This window comes from Phoenix dactylifera, chromosome 13 (genome assembly GCF_051530095.1).
Source record: "Phoenix dactylifera cultivar Ajwa chromosome 13, Ajwa_hap1_PhDact_Kaust_v1.1, whole genome shotgun sequence".
Taxonomy (NCBI): Eukaryota; Viridiplantae; Streptophyta; class Magnoliopsida; order Arecales; family Arecaceae; genus Phoenix; species Phoenix dactylifera.
In genome coordinates this window covers 23,707,401-23,729,980 of record NC_143202.1, presented here as the reverse complement: position 1 = coordinate 23,729,980, position 22,580 = coordinate 23,707,401, and the positions used below count along the sequence as shown (strand labels likewise).

At 39.0% G+C, this 22,580-nt stretch overlaps 2 protein-coding genes and 1 long non-coding RNA gene across 13 annotated transcripts; 1 reads left to right on the top strand and 2 right to left on the bottom strand.

The window, feature by feature from the left end:
- Window positions 1–8,202: 8,202 nt before the first annotated feature.
- LOC103708571 (uncharacterized) lies at window positions 8,203–13,409 on the bottom strand. 10 transcript variants are annotated; one of them, XR_015972627.2, is made up of 5 exons: window positions 11,411–13,409; window positions 11,108–11,251; window positions 10,929–11,004; window positions 10,349–10,788; window positions 8,203–10,224 (listed from the first exon to the last, which is right to left on the bottom strand). It is a non-coding gene; the product is annotated as an uncharacterized LOC103708571 (long non-coding RNA). The 10 variants fall into 10 exon arrangements; XR_015972623.2 differs by having other exon boundaries at window positions 10,349–10,510; window positions 10,636–11,251; XR_015972626.2 differs by having other exon boundaries at window positions 10,349–10,510; window positions 10,929–11,251; window positions 11,411–13,408.
- LOC103708570 (transcription factor bHLH153-like) lies at window positions 8,382–9,900 on the top strand. 2 transcript variants are annotated; one of them, XM_039130846.2, is made up of 5 exons: window positions 8,382–8,597; window positions 8,706–8,771; window positions 8,901–8,966; window positions 9,102–9,152; window positions 9,454–9,900. In XM_039130846.2, the coding sequence occupies exons 1-5, from the start codon at window positions 8,382–8,384 to the stop codon at window positions 9,577–9,579; spliced, it is 525 nt and encodes a 174-aa protein (XP_038986774.1). In that variant the 3' UTR covers window positions 9,580–9,900. The 2 variants fall into 2 exon arrangements, with proteins under 2 accessions (XP_038986774.1, XP_088565872.1); XM_088709746.1 differs by having other exon boundaries at window positions 8,901–9,152.
- A 3,711-nt stretch (window positions 13,410–17,120) lies between the features above and the next one.
- Window positions 17,121–19,823, bottom strand: LOC103708606 (fructokinase-1). Its single transcript, XM_039131091.2, has 4 exons — window positions 19,287–19,823; window positions 17,632–17,969; window positions 17,390–17,506; window positions 17,121–17,249 (listed from the first exon to the last, which is right to left on the bottom strand). Exons 1-4 carry the CDS (start codon window positions 19,768–19,770, stop codon window positions 17,121–17,123), a joined length of 1,068 nt encoding a protein of 355 aa, XP_038987019.2. The 5' UTR covers window positions 19,771–19,823.
- Window positions 19,824–22,580: the final 2,757 nt, after the last annotated feature.

Here is a 22,580-nt window from a genome sequence, read left to right as displayed (position 1 = left end):
TATATGTATCCATTCATCCATCTATGTACGCATCTATATGTATGTAACGATCCAAAATCTTGCCCAAATAATATATGGGAACAAATATATTTAATATGCAGCTTGATAAATTAAAAAATAAAAAACGATCACTTTCAGCCAATACCTAAATCAAAATTCAAAAACTAATTTATATATTAGGTATATCAACCACAAACTGTTAAAAATATCTATATATATGTATGTATGCATGTATCTATGGATGTATCGATCCATCCGTGTACGTATTTATATGTATGTAACGATCCAAAATTTTGCCCAAAGGGTTAACTAGAAGATATTATTTAAGTTTCTTAGACCTATATATATCAAAGATATATAGTTCTTTGGATATGTATATATCTAAGATGTATGGTTCTTACACTCTTCTGTTTAAGTTTTGCCAAATATCCAAATGCAATCAAAAACATCAGGATTGGCTTGTGTTCAGCCCTAAATCCATACTGCAGCATCCCTTACTGTACATGGATTATAGACCCAGTTCATTCCGACACCATTTGTAACGGCCCAAAACTTCATTCAAATATGCTAGTCGAAAGATATTATTTGAATCCCTTAGCCTTATATATATATATATATATATATATATATATATATATCCGGAATCTATCTAGTAAATAATTAATATTAGACTTAACATATGTTTATCCAAGTTCCAATTTGTAGTCAATATACGACAATACTAGTTGAATCGAACTGTTCGATATGGTATTGCATACTATATTTACTTTAATCCTTTTGAAAACTATATGTATAAACCCACTTAGTTATGATGTTTGAATTCAGAAGCGACCCACTATATTTGGGGGCTTAAGGCCGTTTGTCTTTAAGGCATTTCCTGCAATGGGCTGACCTAAGGCGAACTCACAAGGGGGCTTTTTTTTTTCTATTTTGTCTTTGAGGTCTTTCCTGCAGTGGGCCTTCTTTGAGCCGGGGCCCTGTGTTTGATTGGGTCAAGCTTCAAATTATGACATCAAGGTGGCAATGCTTAACCCGTTTAACTTGATTCAACATATTGTATATTGAGTTAGGTTACTTTTAAAATAGTTAGATTCGGATCTAGATATATGCCATGTTTAAGGTCGGCTTATGATCTATAGATTTTCGACCTATTCAGCTATTCTACATCCAACCCGAATACCCGATCTGATTGCCATCCAAATCAAGATTTGGATACTGGCTCACCTGGCCCTCTTACATTCCATCTGATCGATGAATTGAATGGTCTAGCTGATGCACACCAGAACAAAATAACAAGTGGACCTATAACAAGCATGCACACTTTTGCCAGTAGGGGAGATCCAGTAATAATATTGGCCCAATGGCCTTTTGTTTTCTTATATATGGACTATCGCCCTCACATATCGGCCGGCCCAAGGGTTCCGAAATGGAGGAAACGGAAGGGTTCTGTCGGTTGGCGGACGTACTGATTGGTGGGATTTTTTGAGCTTACGGACCTGAAAAGGTGGCAAAACTTTCGACCAGCGGCTTCATTGGAATGAGTACTGGACCACTAGAGTTTCTTACAGCTTTTACCTTGTTAAAGATGATGCAAGATTTGTGTGCTTTTATATGCATTCAAAAAATTTATAGGCATTAGCCAACGTCCTCTACTATCTTATGCCTCATAACAAAATGGTAGTGAAATGAGACAAGAACGGATCAAATTAGCTGCATGAATTGATTTAATTTGCATGCTTGTGCTAAATATAAAATATGTTCACTTTAGGGCATTTAACTTCTACACATTCATCGGTAGGTGATTAAGGCCAAGAACTCGATCATCTATTCTCATGAGTTTACAGCTAAAGCTGATCATGGGTTGGACCTCGGGCCTACACTCTTTTAATCATCTTACTCAATAGTGCTCTCATAACGAACCATCTTATCAGAGCCTAACGCATGACAACTGGGGAGCATGGGCTTGTTGCTGGAGATTAAGTAAAGCTTAAGTAGGGTATCTAATCACTGGTTCTAGCACCGAAATTTACGGGCATGATCCGGCCTAAATATCGGACATGGTTGACAAAAGTGCACATATAGAATCGGAATCAAATTAAGTGGGAGATGTCATTGGTCATGATGGGTGATCATAAGAAGACAAAGTAAAGAGGATCTATGGACATCCAAAAAAGACGTTTGATTGTTCTTCTGGGACCACTATACCGTAAATTACGGCCAATCGAAAGATCACAGAATGAAACCACCTTTAAGTATAACAGGGAAAGCCGTCTGTTGCGGTGCAAAATGGTCTAAAATAATGGCTATTTATTCAATGACCATCTAAATAGCAGTTGTTATCAGGCATTTGTTGCAATGGTCGTTATGTATTGAGAATAATGGCCCTTATTTTGCGGTTACTACTTGTTATTTTATCTTATAATAACAAATAATAGTTTCTATCATAAATATTATTGTAGGGGAGTACTAGATTCATGTGCATGCATGCATTAGTTTGCCAACACATGCAACGTAAGCAATCAACTATTATGGGCTCCATATCATAATCAAATACGTCCTGCTTACAAAATGTAGTTCACAATGCGTGTAGGCAAAGTTTGCTTACATGCACTGACTAAGGCAATATATATAGGTTATTTTGTTCCATAATGATCGAGCAAATAATAATTATTTGTTCTCAAGAAGTAGTTAACAAAGATGATGATAATGGATGCTATAGTGACCAAGCTGCTTCATTGTGATCTAACAATTACATATTCAAAAGATAAAAACAATCTCTTTGCATGCAGGACAGCATGCATCTGACCTTTCTCAGATTCTGCCAATTTGGACCATAGATGTATTATTGTGATTGGTTGCCATGTATGACCATCCAACCGCCACCTCGAGAATCATACACAAATCTCGAGCATCATTTGGCACCTTGTTAGTATGGTTTGAAAGTTTTAATGCGTTTTTTGGCAGGCTTGGATTATGGTTACTTGGTTAGAGACATTAGAATGATGAACAATATGCTGTTTGGTTAATCACCTGACATTTTTGTTGGTTGGTCTTATCCATCAGAGTCTTAAGGAAGAAAAGGAGAAGCTTCTCTTCTATTTTTCTACTAATTACTCCCCTTTCATGGATTCGGTGCAGCACCCAGTCAGAGCTCATGGTTGAACTTCTACCATCCTTTGACCCGTCGACAGGGTAAGAAAATGTATCAAGTGATGGTGCCATGAGAATTTTTTTTTTTTTTTTTGCTGAAAACGGACATTTCATACATCACGGATACGAATATGCCTAATAGAAAATTTTTCATTTGGGTGTTAAACTCATACAAACATGGACAACATCCAAAATATTCATCTGATTTCAAATTTCATTTTATATCATTGGAGGTTCTAATGCTCTGCACAAAAAAAAAATAAAAATAAAATAAAAGACATGGAATCATCAGATTTCTATATATAAAATTATGTTTCAAAACTTTTATGTCTGAAGATTAAAATATATTTTTTCATAGGTCTTGCAAATGTGGTTCTTATGAAAACTGCCTTGCCACATTAGCAATCCTAGATTTTTGTCTCATATTTGGATTTGCTGATAGTACTAAAAAGATTACATGATATTACTATTTGATTGATGCCTACAAGTTGATCATGTTCTTCCTCGCTTGAGGCAATATCTTATAAAAGATTCTTAATTAACTATTGGTGAAGTGTCTGAAGTTTATGTAATACTAAATAAAAGGTGATAATCTTTTCAATGACCATTAGCAATACTTTTATGTTTTATTCCCTGTCCATGCATCATAGTTTGCAATATATAAAAGAATCGACAAATAGTATATATGAGGAACTGATGACTTCGTTTGAAGCAGCATGGATGCTTAAACAAAGGAAGAAAGGACAAAATTCTAATAGAGTAATTTATTCTATGAAGGTTGAGTCAAGGTCTCAATAGCACCAATGTCCACAAATAACAAATGCTCTTCAAAATTATCATTTTCTATTGAAGAAATTCAAAATCACCCTTCTCTTCTCCAGGACCGAGAAAATTATATCTGCAACTGGCCCAATTTATCTTAGACTTAAGTGATGTGGAAAGAAAATAACTGTTTTTTTCTTGGGTTGAATAATAAATAAAATAACAACAATTATTTCTATTAGAGGAATTTGCAAGAAAGATACATCTCATTTTTATTTTGCAAAATTTAGTACCATTTTACCTTTTTTTTTTTGCAGATCATGTACAGTTTTTAAACTTTGGATAAAATTACCATGTCATATTGGTATGTTGTGAACTTCCACAGATTTTTAATATGTTATATACAAGTTTTGGGTAGGTTTACACATATTTGTGAAGGATAAAATTCAAACACACCTAATATAACAACTTGTTTATAAAATTGATCAATAATAGACACCAATATACAACTAAGTATTATAAAGCATAATAGAATGAAATATAAAGCTAATTTATTGACAAGCTTACACGCAATCCATATAAATTTTGTATTATACTAATTATATATTTCAAAACTTATGCAATCTGAACCAATTTTGGAGTTGATGAGCTAGTATAGAAGGCTGCCCTTGTGAGGACTCGTGCAGCCGTGTATTTAGTCTCACATCGGTTATTCGCTGGATAGATCTTGGGTACTTATACAGGATCAAGAAAACCAAATAATACCTTCTGGTTAGCCTTTTTGGGTGAGATTTTGAGTTGTTATAAATGGTATTAGAGCGGACCTAGCCGATAACCTATGTGGAATAGGAGGACACTGCAGCATAAATTTTTTGGGGCTGACTATAGATTGATTGTGGTGTTTGTGATTAGATGTAAATAGATTTGAACCCTTAGTTTGACTAGGACGTCAAGACTTAAATGAGGAAAGTATGTGAGGACTCATGCGGGCGTATATTTAGTCCCACATCAGTTATTCGCTGGATAGATCTTGGATACTTATACATGATCAAAGAAACTAAATAATATCTTTTGTTTAATATTTTTGGATGAGGTTCTGAGTTGTTATACTTTTAGCGCTTTCAAGTTTTTTTTTTTTCCTACTCTACTATATTTGTATGTTGAAAACTTACACTATAAGCATGATAAATAAGTAGATTATTAAACAAACTTGGTTGAAATCCATGCAAGTTTTCTAGTATGGGAACTATATTCTACAATTAACCATTCATAACTTTAGGCGGAATATGTTTAAAACTTGTGCAAACTGGACCATCGTGAGAGCTAGGGTGGTGGAAGGATTTTAGGTAATTTTGCTTTAACTTCAAAAATCTGTGCTAGATTTCTAAAGATAGTAAAATAATATTGAATATGCAAATTAAAAAGTAACAACATATTTTTTTTGAAAAATTCTCTTTCTTTTATATAATTATTAATAATGATTATTATCTAAATCTAATATACAATATATATAAAAAAAATCAAAGCATCCAAGATGAAATTATAACAACTCTTATGACGTTAACAACGGCTCCATTTTAAAATCTCCCAAGGAGCGTGTGGACCCCACACGGAGGACCTGGTCCTCACCCACTCCGTGGACTTTTTTTTTAAGGTCTCCAGGTGTGGGTCCCACAATTTTGATGGAGTGGACCTAGTCGAACAGAGTACAAAATTATAGTCCGGGCAGCAGCGATCACTGGGGCCCAGCATCATAAGACTGGTAGCCCAACTGGGGGAAGCCGGAAACCGATCCATGGCGATTTCTCTTCAGGTACAAAGCAAGGAAATCGGCTAAAATCCATAAGGTCCCCAAACATGTCAATAGAAGAGGTTGAACACCACCTACAGTGAATTATTTCAACCATTAATTATGTATAAAACACTTATTTCAACCATTAATTTTGTGGGGGAAAAAAAAGTTAGATTTTTCTTTTCATGAAATGGTATGTATTTAAAGATCTTCGGATGATTTTAATATCGAGGCCAAATATGAAATGAATGATATATTTATTGAATATTTTGGATGTTCGATTTATATATACTCGTTCGGATAATTAGATGAAATTATTCATGATCCTCAAATATATATTGATTTTTCATACAAAAACTGCTTGATGGTAAGTGTTTACCATCCACTTTCAGAAGAGAGAAAGAGAACTCATTAAGAGCATAAAGAGTATAGGTAAAACACTCATGTTATTTATTTATAGCAAATTTTGTTCGCTTATTAAGATTTTTTTGAATAAAAACTAAAAATTACAATAAATTGCTCAACTTTTCACTATCCTTAACCTGATATATCATGATATAATCAATATTCGAAATGTAAATTAATATTAAACAACAATATTATATATATATATATATAAAATTTATATTCCAATCCTATGAGCTATGTTCTATCTAAAAAATAAACAAATATTAAAAATAAGAGTAACTTTAGGGAACTGGTAGGTGGTAGCCTGGTAGGATGGAGGGTCAAGCAAGGAGTACAAATTGGGCCTAACGGCTCTCAAGGGGATGATGTAACCCCACAGGGGCTGTGGGCCCTTCCATGGGCTGTGTCTTAGCTGTCAAAAAAATAAAACACGGTCAGATGAGCTAAAAGATTTTCTTTCGTATATTCTATAGAAATTATGGATTCTGCTTGGGGTTCGTTGTCTATATATAAAGAGCAAGCACTCTCCCATCCTTGAACCCCCTCCTCTCTCTCTCTCTCTCTCTCTCTCTCTCGTCCTTGCTGCAATTGAATATTCCGGCGCGGCCGACCGGACCGTAAGGTCGGATTCCCTGTCTGAAAGTTGGCTTCCGACAGCATCCACGGCGGTCGGGTTCTCCGGATTGCACGGATTCTGGCATCCTAAACCTCGCTGTTTCACTCCAAATTACTTAGAATCGCGGTATGCTCTCTCTCTCTCTCTCTTGCTCACTGTCTCTCTAGATTCAGAGAGAGGTTTTGGATTTTCTCCCATCGGACGGTTAGAACGACTGGAGGACAATCTAAGAGGCCACTTGGTATTCAACGTGGTTTATAGCGATACGCAATCCTAGAAGTTGGATTAAGTGAATCGCCACTTGTTAATTAAATGGCTCCATTGGTGGACACGTATGATTTTTGTCAGAGTAAAGCAAAAATAATTATGTCAACAAGTATTTAAAGCATGCCTTAAGAGTAGGTGGCATTAGTTTTGCAAATAGTATCTTATCTTGCTGCCTAGAAATGGTTTGGAAAGAGGAGTTTCAAATGGGATACTTTCTTTTCTTTTCTTTTCTTTTCTTTTTGAAAAAATATTGATGCCAAGGCTGGGTAGCTACTTGGTCTATTGCTATGGCATAATTTTTTTTTTTTTTTTTGTAAATTAGATTCATTAAACCAATGTAAAAAAATCTATCAAAAACATCCCTAAAGTAGATTTTGTATGATTAGCCGCAAATATCATCATCCAATTTGCACTATTGTTAGTTTTTTCTTAATGAACATTGTAACTTCAAGAGTACGTAAAGTTACCATCGCTCAATTCATTTCATTTCATTGAGGAGATGAAATGATCCAACATAGTGTAGCCGCTTATTTCTATTGGTAGTAGATCTTAATCTTGGGTTCAATATAATTTTAAATCGAACATTAGAAAGGGTCCACGCATGCAAAAAATTACGTATGACTCATCACTCAAGGCACATGCATGATGGTTCAAGTGTACACGCAAGAGTGCATATAAAAATGCTACATGACAAAGATGATCTAAATTAGGTCATGAGAAAACTAGAAAATTTAAATTAACTGGGGCCCTCACCCTCTAAATTTGGGTCTGTTTTCAGGTCTTATAAATTTCAAATTCTAAAGCCAATGACACGAACACAAAAATCAACTGACAGAAGTGGTATCAGATATGGAAACATAACTAATAAAGAAAACCAAACCCAGGCTTATCAAGACCTGAGTTGTTAGCCCAAACTCAATTAGGTTCCCTCCACCTGAGCTTTCTTGAAGGGTTGTGACTTGTGAACAAGAATACATAGATTAATGGAGAGAGAAAAGGCTCAGTCAATGATATAAGGAATAAAACAAATAAACAAATAGAGGAGAGAAGGTTTCTGGCTGGATTTAAACTGTGATGGGAATCTTCTGGAAATAAAAAAAGAATGGGAGGCAATGAGACAGTATGGATAGAGTATAAGAAAGGCAACAAGACCACGACCAAATGTTCCAAGGGGAAGGAGGCCTAAACAAAGACCAAATTGATGAGGTTTAGCAGTAACCCAGTAATTGCTGATATAGTTTAAAATATTTGAAACACACACACACACACACACACATTTCTTAATTCCATTCTTCTTCCTCAGTTTCCTTCATTTTCTTCTAACTCACCGACTGCAATGTTATTTTGGCATCAACCTGTTGACAGTAGTGAGAAAGAAAGTAGCTGATGATGATGATGATGACAGAGGTTGCTGTTCAGAAGAGAAGAAGCCATGATAGCTTCCTCCTCAGCAACATCGCCGGTGCCGGCGGAGGTCACAGTCACAGCAACAGCATTACCACCGCCACCACCACCACCACCACTACCGCTTGCAGTGGACTGACCGCCAAGAGGCTTAAAACTAGTGGTGGTGTTGGGGGAGGAGGCATGATCTCCACCAAAGTTAGTCTTCCACCATATTTCTTCCATCTTTCTTTATATGGTCATAGATGATATACCCACAGCTGAAGAATTGAAAGAATTCTGATGGGGTTTAAGACTAATGAGCAGGAGAAGAAGGACAAGATTGGAGAGCGTGTAGCCAAGCTGCAACAACTGGTGTCTCCTTTTGGCAAGGTAAGTGATGGATTGCCACTAGTACTGAGACTACTTGAAGTACTTCTTTTCTTTCCTTTCCTTTGGTCTTTATCCACTGATTCTTATCCAATGATCTAAGAAGTCGAGTATCCTCTTGTTTGAGTGCAGTCGGACACAGCGTCGGTTCTTCAAGAGGCCAGTGGATATATCAAATTCCTCCACGATCAACTCCAGGTTCATTCCATGATCCACTTCCATTTCCCCCATGATTTCTCTTCTCGTCTTGCTTCCTCCTTGGAACAAGGATTGTTAGGAGTTTCTCTAGTAATCTTCGCTTCCGTTTCTCAATATGTGAATTGGTGTCATCAGGTGCTGAGTGCTCCGTATCTGCGGAGGACGTCGCCGACCGGAAAGATTGAGGTAAGACCACTTTGATCATATTCCCCTGCTCATGCTGAAGTTGAGCACTCTTTTTCCTTCTCTTTCTTCTCGAGGGAAGCTTGAGCAATTAGAAGAGATTGTGGCAGGTTCATGAAGACCACCTTCAATTCCATATTTCAAATTAAAAAAACCAAAATAAAGACAGAGCATCATAATATCAATTGGATGGAAATAAAAAGATACATATATTAAAAGAGAAGGCAGGGATATAGCTTCAATAATTTCTGCCGAAAACATGACTATTTTCGCTAATTTCTACCCCCCATTCCATGTGATTTAGGAAGCTGAGCACTGCAGCCTAAGAAGTCATGGCCTCTGTCTCATGCCGACCTCCTCTGCACTCAGAATTGCCCGAGGCAACGGCGCTGATCTCTGGGCTCCTGCCGGTTCAATCAGACAACCGTAACACTAAAGATTTTATCGCTTACTCCCACCGTGCGAAGAAATGGCATCATGGTGGAAGCTTTTTTAGAGACAGATTGCTAGTTAAAATCCTGACTCTATTCGTATCTGGTAGCACTGAGCTATGGTAAAGGTGTAGTATTGGGCTACGGTAGAATGCCTCATGAGCTATGCATTAATATCCTGCTGCTGGAAGCAGCCAAAGCTCTGTTATGTATCACCATTCATCCTAGTGAAGAAATGGATATGAGCATATGGTTCTAATTTCTATCACATCTTACTGCTTAAAAAGATAAAGGAGATCGCATAGCTTTTCATGCCTCAATTTCCTGTGGATGCCACCAAGATTTCCATGTCCTCAACCTTTCCATAGTTGTTGCAAAACTCATCAAGTTTTGATCCTACTACATTCTCATCTGAAGAATGGTGTCGCGCATTTTCTTGCTGTTGATTTAATGTCAGGAAACTCCATGCTGTTGGATTGTGTAGCTCCAGGAAATTCACCGATCATAGAGGGTAAAATTAAGTGAAACTTGTTAAGAGCAGTTGTTCAATTTATTTTGCAAAGGATATTATGAAAGAATGACTCTGATGACATTCCCCTCCTTTGTCCTAAAATCCTGCTAACGCACGAAGGAACCCACTTGAGCTGCAATAAAAACCCAATATATGTATCAAGTGATGAATCTAGAAACAAAAGGATATTTGATAAGAGAAGATAGAAAAGCTTCCGGACAATCTAAGATAGCAAAGATAAAAAGGAATCAGCTTACCAATACAGTGATGATTAGAGTTTGGTATTTGAAGTCCTTCACATCAAAGCATATAGAGATCTGATATTAGACATTAACTTCAGCCTCCAAACTTTTTTTTTTTCATAAAAAAAAGGGAGCTTTAGCCTCCAAATGGTACTAGTTGCTGTACACCATTAGCTCCTGCAAAACAATTAGCTTCACCAGCCTCCTTTCAGAGTATAATAAGATAACCAATGCAGAGCTTTGGAGTTGCTTGTGATATAGAAAGAAATTCTATGGAGAATTGTCCACAGCAGCCAAAGAACCTCTTGCTTTTGACACAAGCGAGGGCATGAGGTGCCTTATTCCTAGTGCACGCTATGTCCTGATCTTCAAGTTTGGGAAGAACTCTTTGAATCTAGTACATTATTCTGAAGCTCAATCCAGTGGCAACTCTCATATAAAATGCTATCAACTTCCTCTAAATCAAGAACTCATCAATTATAACAATTATTAAAATTAACCATATGAAAGAAGTATATGCAAATTTTCTCTTCTATTTAACTTGATAAAAGCTCATGCTGGATAACTTTATTTCTCAAACCTGACCATAACTCACCTTCTTCCAAAACTTATTTGCCTTCAATTGAATACTGACAGCTTCCTTGTACTTGGCATCATATACTTGATATTTACTGCCACAAGTCTCATGGGCAATTAAAGGATATAGGTATGAAGCATAGAAGAACATCGATAAATCATAACTGGTGAATTAACAATGTCAGAGCAAGTTCCTACCAATTAATCTAGCTTCTTGTGGAGATATCATTTACAAACATGACAAGATAATGTCTCTTATTTCTATATTTTGAGATTCACCAAATGTGCTTGCCAACTTTATCTATTAATTTACAGCGGTATAGACAACTACCCATATTCCTCCTGGTATAGCATGGAATTGCTGTAAGAAATTAAGCTAGGGAGTTCATGCAGATTTGCTACTTCACTAAGATACACAGCAGCAACATTTAAATCAGAAGTATATATTCATAAGGAATGAATTATGAAATCTTAGCAAATTGGTCTGCGATAACAACTCACCATGGACCGACCAGCATCGGGTTGGAGCATCGAAAGGTCCACTGCAACAGGCATAGTCATGCTTGTCATCAGTAATTTCATGGCTGTTGGATAGGCATGAGATCCAGTACCACTTCAAATCTTCAAACAATCTCAAGATCATTATGAGTGGGCTTCCTAATGCTTCAAAAAAACATCCCCACCACCACCACTGCCTTCATTATTACTATTATCAAGAACATATAAACTAGAAGTTCCTTTCAATTCAAAACAGCATATCATGTCATCTTATTCTACCAAGGTTTGAAGGCTAATATTATGACCAGATCATTAAGTTCAAAGAAACGAATGGAACATCACAACAGCCTGGTATTGCACCGTGGTGCCATGAGCATCATCTAGAATTGGTACGACTCGTGCTTGTTGTAGTCTCTCTGGTTTCATTGATCTTAAAATATTGAAGCATGGAGCTTATTTACACATCAATATAGATAGTAGGACATACTGTATGCCTTGGATAGCTAGCAAAACTGAAGAAGTAGGTCGGTTTTTGGAGAGTTATGGCTGAAAGTGAATGAGCTTCCTCATGCACTTTCATAAGGCAAATTATTCAATAGAGTCAAATAGTTTCAAAATTTGAAAAACACACTTTGAAGCATTAGGTTACTTATCTCATTTTACTTCAAAATCCTACTTCAGTTAGACGGCCGTCTACTTTAATATCATTAAAATATAATTAATTTTATTATTATTTTAAAAGCCAAACAAAATTAAAAATTAAAATACTATTAAAGATATGGCCTCATGCTCCTAAGTTAGATTGATCAAGTGGTAGTGCTCGACTGTCCAGGGTAGCCTGAGGAAGAAGAACTCAACCAGTCATGTTCAGATATGATTTAGGTGACTCAATAAAGATCAATAGTGACTAAATTTCGAACAGATCAAGACGAAGTTGAGGTAATGGGCCGATCTACCACCGCCTGGATACGGGGGCGGTTCAGGGCTTCCATACTGGGTCAACTTGGATCTGAGCAATAAGAAAAGAAAGGCTTACACTAGGATCCTTGAGTCTGTCCAGAGGAAAAAAGAAGAAGAAGAAAGAATTTCAGTCTGGGTTCAATCAAGGTCTGGGTTGGTTGTCAATGGCATGGGTCAACTTGGATCAACCATTATATCTGGCCAATGAGCCAGGAGAGAGAAGGGAGGATTTGAGAAACTAATCCATAGCTAAATAAATAAATAAAATAAAAGGAAATAAAGAATTAGAAGAGGAGGAAGAAGATAGAACAGAGGGAAAAGAAGAGAGGGAAGAGAAGAGAAGACGTTGGGGGTGGGTGCCGGGGATCCGACATCCAAGCTCGGAGGAACTGGTGGCGGAGGTGGCCTCGGCGATGGTGGCGACGGCCTATGGCGAGGTGGCGCAGCTGGCAGTGAGGCGCCACGGTGGTTCCCCCGCGCAAAGAGAAAATAGAGGAGGAAGAAGAAAAGAGGCAGAGCCCCTAGCTGCCTGGGGTGACAGCTCTCTCGTCCAAGGAGGAAGCAAGAGGATGCGACAGACTCACCGGGGTGTGGCAGAGGCGGCAACTTTGGCGGCGATTGATGGAGGTGGCATGATCGATCGAGAAGGTCTTGGTTTGGCTTAAAAGCAAGAAAATGGAGGCTCAAATCCGGGTTCACTCATCTGGTAATCACATGGAGGAGATAACGGGGTTACCAAGGGCAGTGGCAGCAATGGAGCTCGGCCGGAGATAGTGGTTTCCGACAAGCTTTGCAGTGGCAAATCTCGGAACAGGGAAAACAAGATAGTGGAGGGCTTCAAGAGAGAAAGGGAAGATCTTGGGCCGTAGCTATCGATCGTGGTGGCACGGTGGCTGCCGGAGACGAGAGAGAAGTGGGGAGAAGGCCCGATGATGATACATGTAAGAAAATAGAAAATATATAAATAAATCTATCTTATCCTATCGGCCTAAGTTTTTAGGACAAGTGTTAGGCCAGAGGTCCATCCTCCCACAATTATGGTGGCGGTTGTGCACGACCAAATAACCGACAACCATACGAACGTCTCGCGGTGTCATCACTAGCCACAACTTTGTGGCTGCGGTCTTATCCTCTCAATGGGCGGTGGATCGGGCAGGGAAATGCGGCACCTCTATTCCTTTTTTTTTTTTTTTGAATTTTCAAATTGAAGTTGGTAGTTGTTGCTGACTTCAATTTCCTGCCCAAGCCAAGGAACTTACTCCGAAAAGTCCTGACAAATGATGATTGAGATAAGATTCGGCATTTTTGAACAAAGCAAAGCTGGCAACGCAAAGCATGAGGGGCGTACTCACACGTCTTTTGTGGCAATCTGCAAGCAGGAGGACAAAGGGTTACAGGGGAGAGTCAAGTCAAAGCAGTCTCGGCTTGGCTTCCGGTGCTTGCCCCTTCTAATGTTGGGCTGTCTCTGCGGTGCCGGCTCCCGGTTTTGTTCTCTCTGTCTTTGGTTTAGGTTCCTGGGGTAGTTTTACTCAGCTGGGACTTCACCTAGCACAGGAATGCTTGATCGAGAAAAGCAAGCAAAGAAGCAGCAGGATACGGAATATGAAGGGGCTGGAGGTAAAGCCAATGACCAATTGAATAGTTAAAGACTACAGTTTTAAGCCCGAAATCATGCTCCCATTCTTCATTAGGCAAAGCAATCTCGGTTGGTAGCTAGTTAGGATCAAATCGACGGGCTGGTCGAGTAAGAGCTCTTGCTTACCTCTCCCAATGATGGTCGAGCCTACACATCTATCCCTCAATTCAAAGTCAAAGTAGACTGCCGTCGAATTTGAATAAATTTTTTTTGGCTCGGAACGGATTCCTACCCGTCTACACATATAGTGAGAACCTAGGCCCTCCCCTACTAACTAGAAGTATTGACTTCAAGAGCATGACGAGAAAACAGGCTTCAAAGACACATTCGCTCGCTCAGAGTTCTAATATGTAGCGCCAAGCAGTTCCACTTTCTCAGTCCGAGAAGTGCATTGTTGGAACTGGGCTGGAACGCCAAACAGCTCATATGGGTTCGATGTACTCTTATCTTCAACGAATGGTCCAGCATTCAATGCTGGTCAAAGCATATGGTTACCTGGCTGGTTGAATTGGCAGTCGGCATTTCCTTCGGAGACTTAGACTACGTCAGAACGATTAGACCTTGGTAGAACCATAATTCGCAGCAGAAGGTTCGGACCACTCATCAGAGACTGGCAGGCTTTCGAGTGAGCTTGGGGGATTCGATCGAGGTCAAGGTTTGGTCTGCCATCTCACAAATGCCATCTCAGACACGTGTACTTTTCGTCACTAAGAGACCACCGGATCGGACGGTTGGACTGGGTGATGCCGCTAAGAGACCTGGTCCTCCCCATGTTTCAATAACAACGTTATAGCAAACCCCCACCTGTCACTGACCGTTAGAATCATTATAACAGCCATTGTTAACCTGGTAATGTGCAATTATAATTGAAAATAACAGGAAATAATTTAAAAAATATTAGTTTTTATGTGGTACAGATTCTTTGAAAAAAATTGGTAGAATAATTTGATTCTGCAAATAATAATTTATTAGAGACATAATCCAAATGCAAATAACTACCGTCATTTTGATTATTAAAGGCTGTTATAATGCTAAATAATCTATTTCTATGCTGTTCCTTTTTAATCCGTTGGTTTATGTTATATAATAATATAAGGGAGGATCATTGTAATGGCCATTGTAATGTTGCAAGGGCCATTATTTTGATCCTTGAATTCAACAATTCAATACTCCAACAATTTTCCCTAGTTTGAATTGAATAATTTTGGTTCAAGTCTTTTCGAGAAGGAGATCGAGCTTGGACTTTGACAACTAACTCAACAGACCACAAGAGTTATCATGTACGCATAATTAAAATGTATTATTTGTGATACACTCGAGATGTAATAAGAAATGCCCTGATCACCCAATATAGATAAAAAATCATTTTTCTTATTTATCTAATTTGTTAGATACACGTTTAATCCAAGGAGACATGCTGTCATGCTTCTCTTTCTTATCGAAAAAACTGAATTATAGTAATGCGAAGAGGAAGAGAATGAAGAGCTAGTCCTAAGTTTGGTTTACATACAAGATTAGATGCAACAATCTAGGAACTCACCCAAAAAAAGCTAATTAGAAGGCATTTTGGATTTTTTAGTCCTGTATAAGTATCCAAATTCACCTCGACGAATAACCAATATGGAACTAAACATATGCCCCTACACAGGTCCTCATATGCTCTCCTCGTTCAAGCCTTGACGTTCTCATCAGGCTAAGGATTCAAATTCATTCAAATCTAATCACAAACACCACGTTCGACCCATGGTTAGCCTCCATAAACCCGTACTGCAGTGTTCCCTAGTCCACATAGGCTATAGGTCGAGCTTGCTCTAATACCTTTTGTAACAAACCACGAACTCACTCCAAAAGGCTAGCCGAAAGATATTTTTTGAATTTTTTAGCCTTATATAAGTACCCAAAATTTTCTCAATGAATAACCGATGTAGGACTAAACACACGCCAATACGGATCATCACATTAAACATAAAATAGAGTTAGATAACACTCATTACGGTGTTGTAACCGAAACCTATGGATTCAAACAAAATCCAAACTTATAAGCCTAGCATGGGCCCAAAAATAATTTCCAAGATAACATGTGGACTGATTCTTCGTCTATTCATCCATTAATTTTACTTTAGAATAACTCAAAAATCTAATCTGCTATATATTGACGATCTACTTTTAATGCCGATTCATGCATTACAATGAGATATTGATTTATGTATATTCTAAACTTTATGCTAGTGATGCTAGGTTTCTGAATCCTATTTTGTTGTTCGTTGCTGTTATAAGTTATATCTTATTGATTGTTGATTACTGTTATGAGTTATATCCTCTTAGCTATCATTACTATTATAATTCTATATATACATACCTTTTCGTAAATCTGATTTATTAAACCAATCTAGAATAAATATATTTGTGGAAATCGGAAAATAAAATATCATCGCAGCCATCTACAAAAATAGATCCAGTGTGATTAGCTATATCTGATGTTATCCAATCTGCAGCTCTATTAGCTTTTCTATAAATATGCTTCACTTCTAATGTCTGTATGATGGCCCTATTTTCCAGCAATCCCGTCTCAAAGAATAAGAACCGGTCTCTGAAAATGATGAGCTAGATAACCCCCTCATAACAGTCAATAGTCAATGAATCTCTCTCAAGAATGTTACGAGATACCTCCAGTAAGCATGTAAAACACCAGCTTAACAGGGTCTTTTTTATGTTCGCCACGTGTACCCACAAAATAATAACACTACGTCCTACAAAATAGCATTTCAAATACAATCAACCTACCCTCCTTCCCATTCTAAAAGGAAAAAGAGGCACGAGCCAATGCATTTTTTTCATTAAAAAAAATGGTTATAGCAAATACTAGGAAGATCCTTTTGATCCTTCGCCATGCATTTTCAAGCAAATTCTTGGCAAAGTTTGTGACAATTTTAACAACGACTAAGTTTTACCACAAAGCAAACTGATCATAGAACACATATTTCTTTCAGAATGGAGTAAAGGAGAACAAAAGAAGGGAACGACACTCAGGGATGGGCCTCTTAAAACCCCTACGTAAATTGTAGTAAGCCTAGCTAAACGACACTAACAGCAACAGAATGGAAACCTTCAAGATTTTTAAGCCTTTTCCAGCAACCCCCAGACTTCAGCTTCGTTCGGCAAAGCAGGAATCGCCCCTCTCTTGGTTGTTGTTATGGCTCCACAAGCATTGGCAAATCTCAGCACTTCCCTCAGTTTCTTCTCATCCTGCAATCCAACACAGGGATCACATATCAAAAAATGTCACTTGACATCCAAGCCTAGCTACAATTGGCTAAGCAGTAGGCTCCTGGTTTTGAGTTCAAGTGCCATGGAGTGCTACAAGCTAATACTGTCATAAGACTCACTTGCAGTGCAGATTGGTCATCGGCAATCTTTCTAAGCATTCCGCCGACGAATGCATCGCCGGCCCCCGTTGTATCCATTGGCTTGACAGCAAGCCCTTTGACAGTCCCTCGAAAATCCTATAATTAAAGAAGCAAATCCTGTGTAAATATAAGAAGAAAACAACATCCTAGACAACTACACAGAGGTTTGTTCTTGTTCCAATTGACTTGATCATGCTAGTGTTTTTGAGTTGTAATAATACCTTGGTGTAGTATTTGCATCCCTTCCCTCCAAGGGTTACCACCAGCAGCTTCAATTCCGAGTGCCATAGGCTCATCACAGCAGCATCATCTTCCTCTGTGTCCTTGCTGGTTAGGAACTCAACCTCGGCATCACTGACCTTAATGATGTTGGATTGCTTCCAGATCCTCATGATGAGAGCCCGTGCATCCTTCGGGGAATCCCACAGTTGTAGCCGGAGATTTGGGTCGAAGGAGAGCAATGCCCCAGCTTTTTTGGCCACCTTCATGGCTTCCAAATGACTGGATCGACAAGGCTCTTCAATCAAGCTTATCGATCCACAGTGAAAAATTGTAGCCGGAAAATCCATTCATTGAAAAAAAATATCAATAGCAGAAATAAAAATTATGACATAGTCTTAGAAAGTAAATTATTATAACGGTAAAATTGCGAGGCAAGGATACAAAAATCTTTTCTTGTAGAAGATCTTTCTGCATGTTTTTAATTGAAAATAATACTAAAAAAAAAATTTGTTTACTGAAACCTCACTTCACATTCTGCATTTCTATCTTCCTCTCATGTGTATATCCCACTTTGTAAATACCTTTATTTTGTAATAAAGTTGTGGTGTTAGAAAATGAGGAAGAACACTCAAGAAGAAGGTGGTAGAAATTCTCAAAAACAAAGTTTGGAAGAAGTATAATTTTCATTCAATTAATACCTTACAAATGAATGCTTACAAACATTTATATAGAATTCATATAACTCTAGAAATTTCTACATGTAATTTATAATTCTTGACTCTTAATATTTCTAACTCAGACTCTTGATATACCCATAACCCTCACTACTCTTAAATCTTATATAACTCATAACTCTTCACATTCTACAACTTATGATTCTTAACCTTCTATAACTTATGATAACTTTTGTGACCTGTGCCTTTTATCTTTTTGACCTTGACTTGACTCTCTAACTAAGATGCTAGTTGGATGCCACATCACCTCAGAATCCAACGGGTAGCAATGGCTCTATCACATATTTCCAAAAAAAGAGCTAAAACAAAAAAATATAAAATAAAAAAATGTGAGGCTGAAAATAGAATTATTAATTTAGAAATGATGCATCTTTATTAGCCCTCAACAAATAATGCAATCTAAGCATGTATCTAGAAAAATATACTAACTATAACATTTGAACAATTACCCTAAAACGGATCTATTTTCAGAAAAATAGTTTAGATCGTCATCACTGGTGATCTCGATGGATAATCTTGTTGGTCGATGAGACGAAATGTCCCCATGAATTGCATTGTCTGCCATGAAATACATCTGAAAATTGCATCGATTTCCGTACAGTATTCAGAAAACCATGCAGTACGCAAGGGACATGAGATCTGATATCTGTAGGCTCTCATTATCTCTTAAAAGTATCAATCAATTGCAGCCACTATAATCGACGACCTAATTCTTCTCCCTTTTCAAGAACACACTAATTATGGAGATCAGCCATTATAGATATGTATTCATTTGCAATACTTTTGCTGAGAACATTTACAATACAAATCAAGAAACTACTTAGAAAGAGAAACACAAATCAGATAAAAACCAAAGATGAATAACTGGCTATGGAAACTTAGCTGCAAATAAAAAGAGGGAGAGAGAGAGAGAGGTGCCTTTCGGATGAGATCTAGATCGAGCTCAGCCTCCGTAAGCAGGATGTCGGCGCTCGGATGGCGGTAGAACAAGAATTCCCGCTCGCCGTCCGTCGTAAGTGTCACGAATGAGAGACCCGTCATGGCCGTGGAATCGAAAACCACACCTTTATCGTCGACCCCATTATCCTTGAGAATTCCGGCCAGCATGACTCCGAATTCATCGGCACCGAGCTTCCCGATGAAGGCAGCACGGCCACCAAGCCTGGACACTGCGATCGCTGCAGTGGCCGGGGCACCACCAGGGGCCTTTACAAACCCCGGGGCCTCGGCCAACGACACCCCGGCCACCGTTGGCACGAAGTCCATGATCATCTCACCGAAGCTCACGACGAAGCCCTCCGCGGTGCCGTTTGTGACGGCCACCTCTCTCCGTCTTGCACGAGACCTCGCAGGAAATGTGAAGAGAAAAGAGAGCATAGAAAAGGTGAAGGAGATGATGGACATGAGGAGGAGAAGACGGAAGGGACGAGGAGAGTCTCAAATGGTTGGTTTCGGACTGGCTGAATACTAACATGTAAGATGGTATGGTAAGGATGTTAATGTATATATACTGTGAACTTTCTTACTGTGTGGATCAGTGGATATATATGGAGAAACTTCGTCTGGTCTTTTTATGAATAAATTAGTACACTAGGATTTTTCTTTTCGGAGAATCTTTACATGGTTGGCTATGCTGGATGTGGTTAATAATTAGCGGAAGTATTGGATAAAGTTGTAGGCAAAGATATCCTTGGATAATCTCTATATGGTAATAACTTCTTTTCTTTCTTTTTTTAAGTAAAACAATAAGTCTAATTTGAAAATAAAAAGAAGCTGGATAAACTTCTCCATTTATTATATGAGACACAGATCTTGGACAGCCAACCCGGTGCTCGAAGAATGCTATATTCGACAGAAGATCATCTAAAAAGAAATCTAGAGATATTTCTCTAAGAGACAAATATAAAAGTTAGAAAATTTAATTTTATTTAAAAATTAAAAATTAATTGATTTGGTATTTAGAATTAGAATTATATAAAGACGTCGGTATCTTATGCGGAATTTTATTAGGATTTTGAGTTGTCTATATAAATTCATCATTGTATATATTGAGATACAGCTTGCATTAGTTAGATATAAAATTAAGTGATATTAAGGTGTTTTCGCTGCCATCTTTCTCTTCTCTCTCTTTTTTTTTTTCCTTCTTTTCTTGCTCCTTCTGTCCTACATCAATATTTTTGTCCATCACATGCATATCTACATGGTACAATGGTATGACTGCATACACACCATGAGATATTATGAGAAGATTCTGTGATCCATTTGGGCGTAGAATTTAGTATCTTATTTGGTGTGCAAGACTTAATGTTCAATGTTAATGGATGTATTCCCTTCTCCTTCCTTTCTTGGAACGAGATCAACTGAATATGATCTACTGCTATCGGTATTTTATGTCTAGTGTTAATAAAAGAAGCAATAGAATCCACATCAGTTGCATCAACTTTTTTGCATAGAATACGTGTTATTAAAGTGTTTCTCTCTTTTGTCTGACTCCACGAATACAGCCATCGTACGAAAAGGCAATTGTCTACCAGCTAAATCTTGTACGTAGGAACCTACTCCATTGTCAAGTCCTGTCAAGAACCATCATGAAACTTTTATTCAGTCCGCGTATCTTTAGTGCTGTTGGGTTGCTTCAACTTGGCGAACATCCTCCCTCGCTTGTGTTTGTTTCTTCTCCCTTTGATGCTTTAACAACTAAGAAGGGGGCAGGGCGTACATGGTATCGATAAAATTAATATATTTAGAAGTCAGGCAGGAAAGCAAAGAGTGGATCCCATGCAGCCGTGGTCTCATTGGCACCATGGACTCAGCCTTGGGAAACCACGGCCCTTTTCTCGTGCCAAAACGTTGGTGCCAAGGAAGAAACAGTAGGCGGCCGACGTCCCAGATGCATGAGCTCACGTATATAAGGTACAAATCATAAAATAGTGATGGGAATATTTTCTTCACCTAAGGCAGGTCCGAGGGCCACTATGAATGGGAATTAAGAAATCTGGCAGTTCAAAGGGATGCTTTCTTTAAAACAAGATGATTTTTCATGAAAAATGTGTAAAGGTTTTCCGAAAAACAAAAAAGGGGGGCTAGCATATGGTATTGTTGGAGGAAAAACCCCAAGTCACACATCCACGGAGGTGCTCGGCCAAAGAGCGCCGACCGGAAAGCTGCTCGGCCAAGGAGTGCCGACCAGGGAGGTGCTCGGCCAAGGGGTGCCGATCAGAGAGAGCGCCAAGAAGAGGCGCCCAGCCAAAATAATCAAAGTAGGGATGCTTGGCTAAAAAGAGCCGACCAGGGGGCAAAAAGCGCCGAATAGAGGCGCTCTGCTAGAAGGTGCTCGCCTAAAGAGCGTCGACCAGGAGTACTCAAAGCGGCCCCGCCACAGGGCGCCCCATTGGGCGACCAGCTCGGCTCGGCACCCCTGCCGAGCCGATGCCTTAATGTTTAACCTCCGCCTAAAGTCCAAGTGACTTGACAACTCTTACAGCTTGTAACCTGCCGTTATCTCCAAGCCATCAAGGCATAAGATCTTCGCAGGCATTCGCCACGACCTGCCATTAATGCATGAGACTCCCTCAAGTCTCCGATGCACTCAGTCATTTAATGAACACGGCCCAAGACGATCTCCGGATCACTGAACCATCAGAGCGTATGGCTCTACCTGACCGCCGGTTCATTCGGTAATAAATGCACTTACCATCCACGGACCCCAGGCCCACCACGGCCGGCGGTTCAACAACTCCAACAGGTCCGATCGACCGTGACAACTCCCTGGTTCCGGTCTGATCCGGTCCCGTTCTCCACTACGCCATTAATGGGCTAAATCGTGCCCAATTATCACAGAACAGGACAAACCTCCTGTCACCTCCCAGGTAACCAAATCCTTTTATAAAAGGAAGCCTGAGGGGAAGAGGGAGAGGACCCTCGAGATTGGACTCTGAGAAACCCCTAACAAAAACTCCCCGGACTGAACCCTCCGGGACGGGGTGGGAGGAAGCACAGACACAATTGATGACACCATCCCTTTCATCTTCTTGATCTTATCCAAATATCCTCTGTGTCTTCTCCACATACTCTCCTCCCCGCTCTCTCCACATACTTGCCCCCTCTGACTTAGGCATCGGAGGGCCGGCGCCGGGGAGCCCGGCCACCGGCTTTTTTGCAGGACAGGACAGGACTGGACGCACCACCCCTCTTCGGACGCTCCCACGCCCCAC